General features: G+C 40.6%; 1 protein-coding gene across 1 annotated transcript in view; it reads left to right on the plus strand.

Moving 5' to 3' along the window:
- The first annotated feature begins 15,579 nt into the window (after positions 1-15,579).
- LOC148521827 (vasoactive intestinal polypeptide receptor 1-like) overlaps positions 15,580-18,976 on the plus strand; it is a 233,734-nt gene continuing 230,337 nt past the window's right edge. Inside the window, exon 1 of the mRNA XM_088474760.1 lies at positions 15,580-15,657. Coding sequence (XP_088330886.1) covers positions 15,580-15,657 — 78 coding nt within the window. The remainder of the gene's footprint in view (positions 15,658-18,976) is intronic.

The raw sequence follows: 18,976 nt of genomic DNA on the forward strand, positions 1-18,976 counted from the left end.
CAGTAGCTATTAATAACAAGATTTAATTGCAAGAACCTGTATGCAGATACTATATCCCTAGAATTACTAAAAGTGATAGGGGGACTTATTTTACAGGTCACTTTTTCCAGAACATGCGTAAGATGATGGGTAACAACACTAAGATTATCCCAGACTGTCTTTTCCTTTATTTGCCCCCCCCCTTTGAGATACTGTCCAAACAGGCAGCCTCATGTGAAAAATTGATAATGAGGTTACTGTGCAGGGTCTCACGAAGATGAATGAGAATAACCGAAATTGGAAGTGTTATTAACTAACATGTCTAATGCAACCTGTCATGATGTCAAATCTGGAGGAATTTGTTATGATCCAAATTTTTTTGTAGCTCAGGTTGTTTGACTGATCGGTGGAAAGGTCCGTATCTGACGATACAGCATCCTCAAAGGGTGGCCAGGGAAGATACGTGGATCCATTCCGCTCACTATAGGGAGGTTAACCAACCGGTGGAGATACGGCAGAGACAAGGCCGATAACGTGGACCTGTCGATTGCGAGCTTGTGCCGGAAGGATTAAAAAGGTGACGGTGAGATATCTGAGCTAACGAAATGTGTAGATCAGTGCTTCAAGCAATGGAGTGGTCTGCTGTGGTCATCCTAGTTCTTTTTTTTTCCAGAGTTTTATTTTTTTGTCATGATGATCTGTTTGGGGATGCTCGGTGTCTGTGATGGGGGACCAATAAAGGAGATGTGAGCTGATGGCGGAGCTGATGGAGTGGAGTCAGGAGGAGGAGTGCTATACCAAATCAGGGGAGTGCCGGTCCAATTTCAGGACAGTAAATTGTTGTGAAAATGTGAATAACAATAATAAGGAAGAACTGTAATTCAATCCTGAGTTATGATGTAGGGTATAACAATGTAGCCTGAGTTTGAGTGGTCGTGCATGGATATAACGTTTATGTTGTTTTAAGTCATCTTAGGTAATGCAGTCCCAACCCCTTCCAAGGCTCTCCTTATAGGATAGGTGCATCCCCACATCTTTCCCATGATCCCTTAAGGATCCGCGGTGTGCGTATAAGGGCAGTTTTATGTCCCTCCCGGAGACGCATTATCTCAATGGTTCAAATGACCATACTGTGTCATACCATAATAACATTGAACGGTATATTCTCATGCATGGCTAAACAGATTCAAATTAGGTTGTGATAGCATGTTGTTTGCTATCAAAGGGTGGACTGTCAAAGCTGCATAATTGAGTGAGACAAGTTCAGTTTAAAATTTAATCGCAGCGACGCCATTTTGGAAATGAGATCACAAGACACCATTTTGTGTGGTCAGCATTAATTCAAGTTATAACCCGTTAACTAAGAACAGATGGCAATGTTTTTGTTAACACCAAGGGCAACGGGAAAAACCAGCTTTCTAAGTAGATAAGGAGAGACAATGGGTATTTTTACATACAAATTGGGAATCCCGGGATGCAGATAAAGTATAGTTGTGGCAATTGTAATATAATATCTACACAATTGGATTTGCCTGAATACTAGACAAGATGTCTCCTAATCCCATAGTTTGAGGTGATAATACATTTGCACTTCATACAAGTGTCTGTGAGAACAAAAGAGGTTTTGTTTTCCTTTGAACACAGCAGGTGGGGGCCTGCTGACAGAGGGCATGTCGAATTACAACCCTCAGCCATCCACACTGCTGGAGGTTCACTTCGTGTATGAGAGATTATGCACTTAAATCTCACCCATTAATAAATAGCGTCCTTATATCAAACCCCAAATACCCACACACTACATATTCGCACATAAGGTTCCATAAGCATCAAAATGTATGATTTAAGTTGGTTAAGTTAGTTTAAATGCTAAGAAATAGAGGTTTTTGATATCTAAGGTATTATATATGATAAGTAAGGTATGTTTGATCTCGTTCTGATGCCTACGCTTTTTACAGAATCCCGGTGTTATCGGTGGAGAGATCGCATCATGCAAACTCAAGTTATGGATCGCAGAACTTATAAGCAACAAAATGTTTTAGTTGATGGAATGTTACAGGAGGCGTTACCAGAAAGACCCCGGCTGTTAGAGGCAGGAAAAGTCTATTTGAAACAACTTGTTAAATGTGTCATTACATATGCTCCTCCTCTGGGAACCAATGAGATCAGCAGGAAGTTTCCCCTTTGTCCTGTTTCAGCCTGGGGGGGGAATAAATACATGTGTCCAAACACTGGTTTGGTAGTTCATGTTGAATTTTGGGTGAGCTGAGGATATCTAGTCAGAAGTCTATCTCTGGATCCAGAGGCGCAGTGTATGTATAACCGTACCTGGTCTGTATTATTTCCTTTTACGCCTAACTTGTGTATGTATAGATTGCGTGTAACTGACTGTACTTTTACCTGAATAATACTTGTGCGTTGGAAACACAGATTCCACTCCTGTCTTTATTTGCGGTTAAACTGCGTACGCAATTAGCGTTGTCTTAGAGGTTTTTAGGCAGGGTTTTGTCTTAGAGGTTCTAGGCAGGTGAATCTTAGAGGTTTATAGGAAGGAATATATTAAAAGGTTTATTTACGATTTAACACTTTTAATTTAATATAGCTAAGCACCAGAGGCTTTTGTTTGTGTTTGTTATATATATGTGTATGTATATATATATATATATATATATATATACATACATACACACACACACCATCTTGTGCTTAGATATATTAAATTAAGAACATGCAAATAAAAATGTCAGCACAGCAAGTGATATAACAGAACTTACAAATGATTAATCTGTGCCCCCAATAGGCCTAGCCTTCTCTGTCTCTCACCCCCAAAGTAGCTCCATCCACAGCTCCGCCCACAACTGCCCCATACCCCGGGGCAAGGGGGGCCCTGCCTAATTTGTCAGTACCGGGCCCCACCATTTCTGATGGCAGCCCTGCTGCTCAACCCAAACCCACAAAGAAGAAGGAGCATAATAAATCTTTAGAACTTAGAATGCTTCTAATGAAGTTGATTTTAGAAAAATTAATAGTAGGAATTTTAACTTTCCAACTGGCTAGAGATCTGGAGTCAAGTGCTGTGGTAAGCAGATAGCAACACCCACCTATGGTTCCTAGGTGATTGGTGACACTGCCCATTACCTCATTATCATGAATTAAAAGAATAATAATACATGGCAAAATCATTACAGGTGCCAGTTGTTATCTGAAGTTCCCTATTGTATATGTAAATATTCAATTAAACTGTATCGCACCCATAGTTTCCAACTATTATGATAGTTAGAGATGGTAAATTTAAACATATACAGATACATCTGAAAGTTTTCTTGTAACAAAATTTAAAATATAAGCACAGCCAGAAATAGGGTTGGAATATTACTGAGAGGCTTCTACGTCAGCCTTTGGGGAATACTGATAATAGTATAGAGGAGGTCCAAGATTAATTTTATATATCTGGATAGATACTTACCAAAGGGTATATTTTTGGTATGTGTGGATAGTGCTTATTCTTACTTTCCATCTAATTCTTCTGGGGTTTGTTATTTAGGATGACTGACATTTCTTGCAGCTCACATCAACATAACCTCTTTAATGTCTTCAACATGAGGAAAAAAGTCATTACCTCCAGATTGTAGGACAGATTTGCCTCTGGTATCTGACTCACAGTATAAAGCTTTGGGTTTCTCTTTATTGGGGATCCCAGGTCTCAGTGTATACAATACCAGGTTCATAAATAGTATTGCTTGTGGAATGGCTAAAACTATAAATGCCACTAGTACTGCTATTTCTCTGATCAATCATGAATTAAGACAGGTTTTAGAAGGAATGTTAGAAAACAGAGTAGCCATAGATTACTTGTTACTAAAAGCAGGTAGTGGATGTGAACATTTCAAAGGCATGTGCTGTTTTAATATTTCAGATAATTATAATCCCACTGAGAAGAAAATAAAACAGTTACAAGACATACAAGAAAGCATGCACCAATATCAAGGCTGGGATGCTTTCGGATGGATAGGAAAAGGTATAACTAATTGGTTTATGCAAATATCACATTTCATCATGATGGGTTTGTTAACAATTGCTATAGTATACATATGTATAAAGTGTTTTCCCACAATGATACATGGATTCAAGAACATGTGTACCCCAAAACCAGGATCCTCAACTACCTATCTTATGACCACAAAGCCTGTTCTGTATGTACCCACAATATAAACTCAGTTTATACATATTACTTCCCCCCCCAATATTTTCTGCTTAAATACTTACATGCACACATACCAGCTGCTGAAATATATATGGTAACAAGGCTTGTGCCTTAATCCAATGAAGGACTGAAGAATCTCTTTACTGTTGCAAATCTCCAGGTTTTCACTAACTCTGGTGGGGGTGGTGCGCTCCACACCATTACCAATAGTCCTGCGTGACAAAACCAGAGCATGTTCTATTTCCCTATATCCTTATTTCCTTTACCTATCTCACTTAGAAATATGTTTAGAACTGTGTAATTAGCACCATTTTGATTTAAGTATTTTAGGTGTTAATTGGCATTCACAAGCAGTGGAATTATTAATTTTAAATAAAAATGGAGTCAGTATTGCCTGAAATAAAGAAATTATTAAGGTTTTATATTAATATATGTGTTTGTAGCTTTTACAGTGATTTGGATGGATATGGGTTAAAATGTCTTTTATAATCAGAAAAAAAGTCATAAAACTGTATTTTACTGTGGACTATGTGATATGTGAAGTTGGAAGCCTGTCAGACTGTGGCGTGATACATTTGAGCCTATTTTCATGTTTGCTTGAAGAGATAACCCCAACCTTTCGAGAGGATTTCATGTAAGATGTCATGATGACCAGAGCATAAGATGTCAAACATCACAGACTCGTCATCTGATATTAATTACTCATTGACTAAGAAAACCAACCCCGTTACATGCATTATTGTATATTGTCACAACCCTTTCCCTATGCATCAACCAATCAAATATCTCGATTGTAATATACATGATTGTAAACACCCTCTTGTTAATGATTTTGTAATTTATGCAACTGTTGTGTATAAAATCCCTTATTTGCTGGTACATTGCCAGAGGGATCTGACTGATACTCCATGTGCTAACCCCTCCACGTTACTCTGCGCAGAATAGTGGAGGTATTGCTTTAATAAAACTTGTATCTGTTTTATCACAAACTGACGGTCTAAGAATTCTTCCTTATCAAGATCTTCAACTGAGGAGGTTTATACACCACTGGATTAATTAATTTAAGAATATGATATGGTCCAATGAAGCGTGGAGCAAATTTCATGCTTGGAATCTTTAGTCAAATATTCTTAGTTGACAGCCACACTTTATCTCCTATCTTTAGAAGAGAAATGGCCAGATGTTTACGATCTGCACATTTTTTGTAATTATTAGAAGCTTTTTTCAAAGAGCAATGAATGTTTTTCCATGTATCAGACAGTGATTTCATGAGATTAGTGGCGGCAGGCACTTCCATGGGAGGTAAATCTTGGAAATCTTCCATATACTGCAAAAAATGGAGTAGCATTTGAAGGAGAGTGTTACCTAAAATTGTGGGCAAACGCTGTCCATGGCAATAGATCAAACCAGTCATCTTGTCATCAATTCCTGATTCACCCTCTCTATTTGGCCATTTGCATGCGAGTGATAGGTGGAGGAAAAGCACATAAAGCCCTCCAGAAATTGGCCATAACTTTCACACCTCAGTCCAACACTATCTCCTTTGGTAGTCCATGAAGATGGAAGATGTCATAAGTAAACATTTTAGCCAATTGTGGAGCAGAAGGAAGTCCCACAAGGGGATAAAATAAGTAATTTTTGAAAATCAGTCCACTACCACCCAAATAGTATCATATCCCTTGGAGGGTGGTAACTCAGAGATAAAATCCATCGACAGATGAGTCCAATGAACATCAGGAATAGGCAAAGGATGCAACAAGCCAGCCATTTTATTGCAAATGGACTTATGCTGGATACACTTGGCATAGAAGACAATAAAGTCCCGGACATATTCTTTCATGGTGGGCCACCAGTAAGACCACTGTAAAAACTTAAATGTCTTAAGGATGCCTGAGTGACCAGAAAACAAGGAGTCATGAGCACAGCTTAATAGATTCTTATTATTCAAATGAGGTGACACAAAGATCTTGCCAGGAGGAGGAGGAGGGGGAGGCAACTGGGTGTGAGCAAAAATGAGAGGGTCTAGAATAGGACAAACTTGATGTTGCTCTTCTTCTTCCTGTGGAGGCAGAAAGGACCGGGAGAGTGCATCAACCTTTTTATTTTGGGTGCCAAGCTGAAATTGTACTTTAAAATCAATTCTGGAAAAGAAAAGAGACCAGCGGGTTTGTCTGACATTCAAACGATGAGCTGTCTTGCAATAAAAGTGCTTCTTGTGATCTGCGATGATTGTAATAGGAAATTTGGCACCTTCCAAAAGGTGTCTCCACTCCTCTAGTACCAAATTCATAGTTAACAATTTTTGATCCCCTATGGTATAGTTCTTCTCAGCCAGAGAGAATTTATGAGACAAGAAACCACAAGGATGATTCTTTCCATCTTCAGCCACTTGAGATAGTACAGCTCCTACCCCTACAGAAGAGGCATTGACTTCCAATGTGAAGGCTTTTTCAAGTTGTGGTTGACAAAGAATTGGAGCAGTAGCAAAGGCTGCTTTGAGGGGTTGAAAAGCTGCCACTGCTGCGGGAGGCCAACGAGACAGGTTAGCACCCTTCTTGGTCAGAGCTGTGATGGGAGCAACAATTGTAGAAAAGTTTAAAATTAATCTCCTATAATAATTGGTGAAGCCAGGAAATCGTTGGATGGCTTTCAAGGAGTGCGGTTTGGAGCCAATCTTGGATAGCTCTTAGCTTGTCTGAATCCATTTGAAGAGAATTCCCTGATATAATGTGCCCCAAAAATTGCACGGAGGACTGTTCAAACAGGCATTTAGAAATCTTCTCATAGAGATGATGACTTCGAAGACGAGACAAAACCTCTCTGACATGAAGGCGATGAGATTGCAAGTTCTCTGAAAAAATTTAAATGTCGTCCAGATAAAATAGAGCAAATTTGTAAAGGACATCTAAGAAGATTTTGTTGATGTAACTTTGAAAGACTGCTGGCGCATTGCACAAGCTAAAAGGCATCACCAAGTATTCATAATGGCCATATTGCTAATCAAAAGCGGTTTTTCACTCGTCTCCGGCCTTGATACAAATTAAATTGTAGGCTCCCCGGTGAATCAATTTAATGTAAATGGATGTTGCACACACCTTGTCAAAAAGCTCCAAGCGAGTGGCAAAGGATACTTGTTCTTTATGGTGATTAGATTCAGCCCACGGTGGTCTATGCAGGGTCTAAGACCTCATCTTTTTTCTCTACAAAGAAAAATCAAGCCACAGCAGGAGAGAAAGATGGTCTTATAAAACCATTGGTAGGGTTTTCTTTTATATAATCAGACATAGCAGCTGTTTCCGGAACCAAAAGAGGTATAGCAGCTGTTTCCGGAACCAAAGTGGTGTCTTCCCAGGGATAAGATCAATACCGCAGTCCCAAGGGTGATGGGGAGCCAATTTGTCAGCAGCTTGTTCACAAAAAATGTCAGCAAAATCTTGATATGATTCGGGTAAACAAGAATCTGGTTTGGAAATTGATTGATCAGATGTAGGAAGCTTCAAGGAGAATGTAGTAGAAACCTGTTGAGTTTGCATTAGAACCACATGATGAAGACACTGGTGAAAACAATGTGATACCCAGGCCAGGGCATGCATGGTGGACTACTCTAGTTTGAGGTTGTGGGCTTTCAGTCAAGGCAGACCTAAAACTAGAGCATGGGGAGTCTGCGTTAGAACCAGGAATTCTAATTCCTCTTGATGTAGGCAACCCACTTGAAGTGAAATAGGTAGTGTCACGGACCGCCGTGATGACTTTTCCCAGATACAACAATCTGAGAGTCGCCACCGTGACCTAACACCAGTACCTCAGCACGTGCGGTTATTAACTCCGGCATCTGCCACCAGCAGGAGACCAATTTAATGCTAAAGTGTAAAGCAAGCTTCTACTCTCACCTGTACACACAAATTATCAATATTTAAACATAGGTAACATGCCAAACATGAGGCGTTTGGGTCATAAAAACACAGATTCCAAGAACTAAAATTAGTTTAGTTTAATTCTAGAAATATCTTCAAAGCTTATGTACAACAATTACAAAGAATATAAGGATGTTACATAAAGTCACAAACACAGTTAATCACAATTTCAAGTAAACCAAAGAAAATAATAAAATGGGAGAAAACAGACCATTCAGATCGCGACGGATTGAACAGCTTTGGGATGAGGCCTTCCCAATGACAAATTCAGGTGCCTTGTGTTTTGTCGACAACCTCAAGCAGAAAATCACACTTTTGACCAGTGAGCCTGTATTTTATCCCTGCGTGCCCAGCTATTTCCTCCTCACCCCCCCTTGGGGGGGATACTAACCCTCCCTTGGGATAGTTTAACCCTTCCATTGCTAAGGGGACTGTGACACAGGGTTTCTTGGTCACTTGAGCAGGGGTTAGGTCACTGCTCACTCTCTCCTGTTTGAGCTCCAAGACTTATGTCAATAAACATACCCCTGGACTTAGGTGGGGGAATCCACAGCTTTTGAAGTCTGTGTCACTGGTATAAGCAGTCCTGCTTTGATCTCTGTTCAGGAACAGGACACAGGGCTCTTAATGACAGATTATCAAGAGCCTGGCTAGATGTTGCACAAACACTACAAGTAATGACGTTGTACAGACAACGTCCTGTTGTCCAGAGCCCAGTTATATACCCTAAGGTAGCAGTCCATTGGAGGACACTGTCAGTGGACAGCAACCAATGCTACCATTGGGTAAAGGGTTAGTCAGGTGAAAATACACTGTTATGGCTGCGTCCATGATGACAACTGCAGAAAACACATCACGGAGCGAGCACATGGACGTCCTAAGAAATAAAAGACAACAATTAGTAGGGCTATTGTGAGCCCTCTTATATGCACAGGAACTAATTATTCCTTATCTTATAAATGCTACAGCAGCTGCAACAAAAAAACAGGTAGTGTCTTGGTTTATTATAAAAATATGTCACATAAAATTTTAATATAGGTATGCAAATTTAAATATTACAGTGTAAATAGCAATAAAAATATTCTTTCACAAATAAAAATGAGGAAAAAAAATCCCCACATGAAAAAACATGAAAAATAAAAAAATCACAGCATATACATAAGAACAAATTGCTGGAGGGTGTGTAAATTTAGAACAAACTTGCTTTGATCTGTATTAAATTAAGGGGGTGACTCCCGTGAGGAGGGTCGCAGAGGGGTTGGTCGCCGTGAGGGGATAGTCACAGCGACCGGCAGCGCATGCGCAGCATATTCTCAGTATTTTTAAAAAAAAATATAGTGAAAGATTGTGGAGGGGATTCACCAGGACAGTACTTTATCGCAAGCATTATCCCTGCAAGGAATTTTTAATAAATCCTTGTGATATTGCCTGAATTTGCAATGTGAATTCAGGCGGAAATATCACATTGCAATCTGCATTTTAAATGTGGATTGTAGTAAATAGGGCTCATAGTAATAGTAGCTTTGGGATAGGGCTAACTGTGAACTGCCCTGATCAAGCATCTTGGAAAGATATCATACTCTTGTCTCTCCAGTGCCATCTCCTCTGCCTGCAACTATCTGATGCCATTCCCTCTGGATCTCTCCTGCTCTCCCTATGTCTCACCAACATCATCCCCCCATGTCACTCCACCATAACCCTCTCTTTCTTCAGCTCCATCTTCCTGTGTCTCACCAGTGTCATTCACCCCTGCGTCTCTCCAGCGATATCCCACCTACACAATCCCCCCAGCATCTGTTCAGCATCACTTTCCTGTGGCTCACCAACATCAACCCTCTCGTGTCATCCCCCCTGCATCTCTTCAACACCAAACCCCTTTTGTATCTTCAGCACCATTGCGATGATACACCTTAATTAACTGCATAAGACTCCTAGAACCAAGCTACAGAGACCTTCACCTATAACAGCTTTTTGCTCTCACCAGAGCTTGACTCAGGATAGTAGGGGCTTATACAGTTAAACAGAGATCACAGGATTTTAGACTAGAGTAGCTGAATACCATGTGTGAATATATAGCATAAACAGGTGGCTTGACAACAGTAACTGAAGTACAGTAGTGTAGTGAAATAGATGGCTGACAATGGTAACTGCAGATAATGGCACTTTTCCAATATTAGGTAAAGCACTACTTAACAACAGGTGATGCAAAGAACATGAGACAATAGACCAGACTGGATATGCACAATTAAATCAGAATACCAGCAATATAGTTTCTATAGTTTCACCAAGAACCAGGACCAGCAGGCTAAACACAGAGGCATGAAGCTATAACTAGCATTGAGGCTCAGTCCTCACTGCCTATTAACTAGAACTGCAGCCAATCAGGGAGCCTGCTTGGCCAAGCCCCCTAGAACGATCAGTGGCTGCAGCTGCTGGCCAGATGCTGCGGGTGCAGCAAGTGCCAGGATCAGCCTGCTTTGCATCAGGTGACATAGCCACCTGGTGCCCCAGTTTCCTAGCAACAACCGGGATCCAGCATGTAGTGTGAGCTGCTGTGACTAGTGTGGCAGCTCATAACAACCATTTTATTGTGTCTCACCAGCACCATCCCTGCTGAGCCTCTTGATCACCAACCTCCCATGCGACTCTTCAGCCAACCCTCCCTGCATCTCTTCAGCATCATCCTTCCTGTGTCTCACTAGTGTCATCCTCCTGCATCTCTTAAACACCAACCCCTCTGTGTCTCTTAAGCATCAATCCCACTTACGTCACTTCAGCATAATCCCCCCTATTCTCACAGTCATCTCCCATGCATCTCTTCAGCACCATCTCCCTGCGCCTCTCTAGCTCATCCCACCTGTGTCCCTTTAGAAGCTTACCTGACCCATGTCCTTCCATAGCTCTCCCTACCTGTGTCCCTCCAGCAGCTCACCACACCTTAATGAAATATCTTGTATCTGTGTCCAGTCCAGTGTCACCTGTCTGGCTCAACACAAATGCCGTAAGCATCCACATGGGTCCTCCTTGTTGCTCTTCTCTGTGACGTCGCTGCATCTCCTACCCTCTGGCACTGGCCAGAGCAGTATGAGAGGGAGGCAGGCTGGGCCAAGTCTGTCACTGTATCATTGGTATGGGTGGCATGGCGTACAGCATGGCATCTGCTGCAACAACTTTAATGCAGTGATTACAGGAAAAGAAACTGAGGCTGGGCAAGGACCAGGTGGGTTAGAGGAGGAGAACACATTCCCCCTCCAAATTGATGGAAAGCATTTCCATCCCATTCCAGCCCACTATAACCTCTGGCGGGTAAAATAACCCTTAGCAGGTATGCCATTAATTGGCATGTTTAAAGTTATAACACCTGCATGGGTAAAATGGCATTGAGAGCCAGTCAGAATGATGAGACATACTTTGTTTGTCTGGCTGGCTCTTCCTGTTTCTAATGACCCTTTTCCCTGTGTTCCTCCATTTACCTCCCTATTCCCTGTATTGTTTAGAACCCCCTCCATGTTTTACCGAATATGGAGTTAGTGCCGACTAACCACATGTGCAGTGAACGGGTAGGAGACAAAGAGAGATGCCTGCCTCACATAAAAATAAAGATTTGCAGAACACATAAAAAGTTTGGGATTCATGGTGCCAAAGAGGATTGTGAGTGGGAACATAGTTTGTCTGGTAGTTTGTGTCTGCAAGGGGGCTGTACAGCTATGTTCAAAAATTGCACTGTCCTGCTCCCTTTGGTGCCCAGTATGCAACTTTTTGCAATGGGTCCTGACATTCACATTGGCCACACCCCTACACACTTTGCCATGAGCCCTTAGTACTGGGCTTGACAAATCTGTTAATGACCCTGTTAGTATTAATTCAGTGTAGGGGTATTAATCTTTTTTGCAGTGGATTAAATATAATGGACTATTAATGTGATACTGGAGATGGTGAGGGTTTATTTTGTAGTGTTGGGTTATTCATTGAGCATAGTAGCTGGTGGAGCTACTGTATTTAATATGGTGGCACTTAATATAGTGTGAATTTGCAGTGGCTAACAATGTTAGTACAGTATATTATTGTGGCTACTAATTTATTGTTGAAACTGTTTTAAAGACATTTAATGATTTAATGTTGGGGCTCATTGGGGAGGCCTAGGGTATTCCTTTCTTACTTAACTTTCTAGGAGGCTGTTCCTTTACCAAAAATTTCAGGAATTGGCCAAGCAGCAACAGACCTTTAGACACCAGCAGCAGTGGGTAGTTAAAACTGCAATAAGAATAGTAGAACTAGAAGCTCTCACGTGGTCTGGCACTCTCTCACAGCAGCCACAACTTGCCAGGGTGCCCCTACTGATGAAATGGATATACAAGTATATAGGATGGCACTCCCAGACTAATATTTCTCAAAACAAACAGCAGACCAAGCCGGTGTCAGATGTCAATGTTTCAGTGACAGAGCGCTTTTATCTAGCGAGGAGTGTCTATATATAGAAAGATGACCATACATGAGGCGCTAATTTCAATACATATAATGCACAAAAATTCAATGCTGGCAAAGCCAAAAGGCATATAAATGGCAAACATTTCCCTTAGAATTTGCTTCTCCTGTTGACACGACGTATGGTGTCACATGAATGGTAAATGTCTCTCACACATGCAAGATAAAAAGCTTTTCACCGCAATATAGGGTAGTATAATTTACACAATTTATTGAGTTATAACACATAAGAGACAATTAAAATAAAGCAGAAATCATAGCATTAATGTCACAATCTTAATGGTAATAGATGGAGATGTTACCAGAAAAACGTAACCATGGGGCATATAGATAGTATAGAGTTGAAGGCTCCGGAACCTCACACTCAGCTCCCTTATGACCACGGCTGTCCAGTTCCTCCTCCAAAGCTATCCAGAATGGTGTGGTACTCCTGTCACAAGTCAAATCGTATCTAGCTACGTTCTTCCTCAGGACAATATGGCAGGAGTACTCAGTGTTGTCCTTTTATAAGATGGTGGGATATTACTTCCGGGGATTAGAGAACCATATTTCTGACTTTTAGAATGATACCCTATGCTAAAAAGCTATTATTCATAAAATCCATTTAATTTAAAAATTTAAATTAAGCCCATTGGGGTGCAATGTCTTTAATTTATGTATTCATCGCATCTCTGCCTTGGCCAGCATGGCTTCTTCATTTCTGTTTCTCCAATTCCCTTTCATATTATCTATTGCCATAAAATGAGTAATGTGGCTGATGGAGCAATTGTGCTTTACGCTGAAATGATTAGACAATGAGTGGGGGACTAGTCCTTTGCACTGCACAAGGTAAACTACATTTAATGCACAACCTGCAGATATCTATTGTCTGGCGATACGTTTTACCATCCTCTCACAGGAAAAGCCTATAAGATAAGACATCGTCTCACGTGTAATACTAAGTACATAGTATACCAAATCTTGTGCCCATGTGGCTTATCGTACATTGGTAAGACTGAACGTGCCTTCAAGGAGAGGATGGCAGCGCATCGATCCGCCATTAGAACAGCAATTTTGAGTGGCACTAGTGAACAACCAGTAGCTAGACATTTTGCTCAACATTCACACCCCTTGGCATCACTACGTTATCGTATGATTGACCACATTCCAAGTTCCATTAGAGGTGGTAATCGTCCATTACAGCTTTTGCGCTGTGAGACAGCATGGATCCACAGATTAGGCACATTGGCTCCTAAGGGGTTAAATTAGCATTCTGGTCTCTCTAGCTTTGTTTAAAGGTATCACAATACGAGTATCCATTTAACAGCGGCAATATTTTAGTCTTATTGGCTAGTCGAGTTCCCTTGACAGCTCTTTTAGACTTTTTCTGTAGCTGTGCATTGATATTACAGAGTAATCTATATCAATTTATGATATTTAATATTCCTCATATGTATAATTTTTGGATGATCTGTATGTGGTCTCTAGGACACCAAGTGGTCCCATATCTTTCTGATAAGTATCGATGTTAGCTATACATAACGTGTTATTGAGTATTCAAAAAATTATCAAAATAATTAGGATATCTATCATGTTATATTGTAATATTGTAATGAGGTAGGTTATGTTATTAAGATAGGTCATAATGTAATGTGTATATTCTAAAACGCACATGGAATTTTGTATGAATATATATGCATTTTGTGCCCGACAGCTGGTTGATTTGTCTATCTGTTATAGAAGTATCAATATGTCATATATTACACTACTACCAGGCAGCGATAGCTTTTATTATCAATGGTATTGTTATTGTTAGTATCATTGTTGTTATGGTGATGGCAGCACGTTTATGACGTCTGGTTGGTTAAGCTTTGATTGCCCTGACTATGACGTCACACGCTTAGCGCCGCTGACCGGGTGGGAGGTCCCGTGCTCGGCAGATGGTGCCCACATGGTGTATTTAAGGTGAGATGTTGTTTGTGTTTCTTAGACCTGATGAAAGTGCCACAAATATTAATAAAAAGGCACTGAAACGTTGTCTATTACGTTGACGCATTTGTGATTATTTCGTGCCAGGAGTGCTGCATCTTTCGGTGAAGTATATATATATATATATATATATATAATACATGATCTATAATATAATATATATAATATAATATATCTATAAATGAAGAAAAACGACACTCCTAAGTAGATTCAAACACCAGAGTGTTTATTAAAAATCCATACAATGTACAGCATACAGCCTGTACATTGTATGGATTTTTAATAAACACTCTGGTGTTTGAATCTACTTAGGAGTGCTGTTTTTCTGCATTTATAGTTTTGTATCCTGGCACCCTAATTTAAATAGTGGTCCCTGGAATGCCCATTTTTTCAGCATTATAGTATATATATATATATATATATACATATAAGAGTCACAGGGAATATATATATATATATACACACACACTGACATGTATCCTATATAGTAGTTATCAACCGTAAATGAAACTGTTGTTAGAATAATACTGTATGTCAGTTCAGGCATCTCTCCCTCTCCGTAACATAATAGAGCAGACACTATAAATACAGGCTTCCTAGTGATGTTCTGCCCAGATAAGAAGCCAGTGGACGATAACTGTAATGCAGGTTCGCAGAACAGATATATGTCTGTAGAGAGATTAGGAGGAGGGGGAATTCATGCTCACAGGCAGGAGAATATAATACCTGAGCTAGTGGAATGATAGTAACAGCATCCAAAAGAAGCTCAAGACACAGAAAAGCTGTACTGTATCTAGAGACATGAGTAAAGCAAAGCAAAAGCTTTGAATAAAGAGGGCAAACTTCTCTACATAACACTAATTAGATGAAGGATTGGAACTGGCAGGATATGAGCTATACTGTACATACATGTACTTTGACTTGACAATTGGAGTTTTGGTCGAGTGAAGTATATTGAAGTCTATACAGAAAAAGAAACCTAAGACGAAAGAGTCACAGGAAATAATCTGCAGAGGAGCATAGTATTTAGGCATGTCTCCATCATCAACCCCCTTGATGAGGATTTGGGAAAATATTTTGTTGATTGTTTTATGGTTCTCCCCTGGGATGGTAAGTATATTATGTTTACTTGTATTTATCAGGCTTTTCAGCATATGGGGGTGTTCTGCATCTACAGTATTTACCCTTTTCTGTATGAAATATATACACCACTGAAAGATGAAATGTTACAATCCCCTTTTGGGTTCATATAGTTTTGGTCCCTGTCTCCAATGTCTCTTTGAGTAATTGGTACAATGAAGAAGTGTCGATTTTGTGATTTTCCATCTGTTTTGTTTGGATTAACTGTCTTTTATTTTTTAACTATGTGGTGGTTCAGACTACAGTAGTGCTCACCTCTAGGGATACTCTAATGCTAGCTGCAGATACTGAGATGGACCTTTATCTCTGATATTGAATACAAATGACTGGAATAAATATCTGCGCTCTGCTCTTGGTATTTTGTAGTGGCTTATGTTTTGATGTGTTGGTGGTAAATTATGATAGTTAATATATGAACCTCCACAGTTTGGGGGTGTTGATATATATTACATATGAATAATGTAATTTATAAATCACAGTATTAAAGTACATAGTCATTTTAGTGACACCAATGTTTAACCAAAAAGCTTTGCTATAAATTTGTCACAAGTAACAAAAATGTATATAATACTATCCACATATATATGAAAAGTAAAACTGTAAGTATCCACAGTGGTACAATTAGATTTGCAAAGGCATAGTGTAATACCAATATGCAGTCTATAAATATGTTCAATGGGTGAGTAAGGTTTGTGTAGAAGAGATCCAGGGGTAAATTTACTAAGAATTGTGTCTGGTCCGAGATAAAACACGAATGGCATTGAATGGACATTGGAGAGTTTTTTCCAATCAAACACTCAAATTTACTAAGAATTGTGTCTCATTGAATCATGTTTGTTCGTGTGTGAGTTCAGTAATTTTGGACTGAACTGAACAGACCTGCCTGTCTGCAGCATGATTAGCAGAAACCTACATAGTTCAGTAAGATCCGTGCAGGCTTCTGTGGATAACTGTAATGAAATGGTTAAAAATTAAGTTACAAAAGGACATTGAGCCGGTCTTGGTTCAGGAAATACAGGGAAAAATATGCACGTGGGAACTCCATATTTCCATGAACCAGCACCAGGCTCTTTGTGCTGACCCTTGTTCAGAAAATATTGGAAAAAAAATGCATTTGGGATCCCTCCGTATTTCCATGAACCAGCACCAGGCTCAACTAGCAGGGGAGCGGGGCAGGGCCGGCAACAGAAATCTTGGGGCCCGATACAGTAAAATCTCTGGGGCCCCCAAACCCCCCCTCCCAATGCCCCCTCCTTACTCTGTTCGATGATAAGTAAAATTAAGTCCATAGAGCACTTGTTAGGGATGCCTATACATTTTTTACAAAAATTAGGGTCATTGCGTCCTATAGTGGGGCAGTTTCTTACCCTTAAGCCGCAAAGTATTTTTTTAGATCTATAATAGTCGCTAAGAGATATACAGTGAAAGACTGAACATGCCTTTAAGGATCGTATGGCCACTCATCGATCAGCCATACGAGCTGCACTAATTAGTGACCATAGCGAGCAGCCGGCCGCCCGCCACTTTGGGTTGGCACCACATCCCTTATCATTACTACACTATTGTATGATAGATCATGTTCCCCAATGTATCAGGGGTGGGGACAGAGGTCTTAAGCTCCTACAATTAGAAAACCGGTGGTTCTATAGGTTGTGGACCCTTGTGCCCAAGGGACTCAATGACCACCTGGGACTACATAACTTTTTGTGATTACAGTATAATGTTTTATTACAGTGATATTGCACTGTATGCACTGTAACTATACAGTTGGTTCTGTGCTGTCACATATGTGCAGTATTATTTAGATTACAGATGTGGATTATTATGCTTAATGTGCGTGCTGCGCCACTAATGTGCATATATGAGTGACCTCTAGGACTATTGGTGCATTAGTCATATAGCCAGGGGCGTCGAGAGGGGGGCGGGAGCGGGTACAGATTACTGGGGCCCGGGCTTCCTGAGGGGCCCGGCGGGGGCCCGGGTCCGGTGCCGCACCCCCTCCCTCACAGCAGCCCAGCACACAGTGTGTGCTGAGCTGAAGTGGAGACTGCTCGTGGCTGCTGAGCAGCAGCCACAGCAATCTCCTATGCCTGTGGGGGGGAGCGATCACACTGATCGTGCCCCCCCTGGCTTTGAGCAGGGCTGAGGGGGCCCAGAGCGCTCCCTCCCCAGCGCACAGCTGCAAATCTTTTTTTTTTCGGGAAGGGGGCGTGGCCACGCCTCCTGCGATTAGGCCACGCCCCCTATTACCCGGGCCCGCCGTGGCTCTCAGCGGGCCTGCATATAGCCTCTTTGAACCAGAATATGGGTTAGTATACGGACAGGTACTTGCATAGCAATTGGACACTATGTATTGGTCCATATCATGTGATTTTGTTTACATATTTGTCATTTATTTAAGTAGTTTTGATAAAATGCAGAGAACGATTTGCATTTACTTATGGATTAATATGTATATGCACTACTCTTTCATATTTTGCTATCAGTTTTGAGATATAAAAATATAGTAAACGTCACTCTCATTGATGATCTTGTTGCAGTGCTGAGTGCACAGTATTTCGGTTAATGTGTTTCCATATGATCTTTTTTATATTTGTGTATTTGTAACTTTTTTATATATGTGTATGTTTCTGTTTATTATTATCCCCTTGATGATGGGTGTCTGTATTTAAGGTATGTCATTTTGTTTGTATGTTAGCTTGAAGACCACGATTAGGTACTGAAATGTTGCTGATTAATTTTTGGAATAAATACTCACAAGTCCTCTGAGTGCTGCATTCTACCGATAAGTATCTAATTGATGCCTGGGAGAGCCGGACCTATTGATATATATATATACTCCTCCAAGGGATGGCAATCCTGTCTACAAAAGTCAAAATGCCAGGGTGCTCAGCATCTGTAATAGAACAGTTTCATATCTCCCCAATAGCGGCACTCGTCTGGACTAGAAAAAACATAACTCTATGTCTGTTGATTCCAACGTTTCGGATTTTACTCCTATATCAAGGACTAAATGAAAATGCAAGACATACATACAAATAACTTCTTACCTAAATAGCACTCACAGAAAAGGTCCCTCCTCACGCTGTTCGTCCGGTTCGGTGTCCGCATCCGCCGCACTTCCGGTTCACAGTCACTTCCGGTTTCCAAAACCGGACGCGCATCAGTGGGTATGTTGACTCCGTGACCATGGAAACCGCATTGTGGGAGGACCCACACCATGCCCACTGCCGAACAGAAATAACAAAGAACATACATATTACAAAAACACACAATCAAAGGTTAAAAA

Source organism: Taudactylus pleione, unplaced genomic scaffold (assembly GCF_031769625.1).
Source record: "Taudactylus pleione unplaced genomic scaffold, aTauple2 ptg000155l, whole genome shotgun sequence".
Taxonomy (NCBI): Eukaryota; Metazoa; Chordata; class Amphibia; order Anura; family Myobatrachidae; genus Taudactylus; species Taudactylus pleione.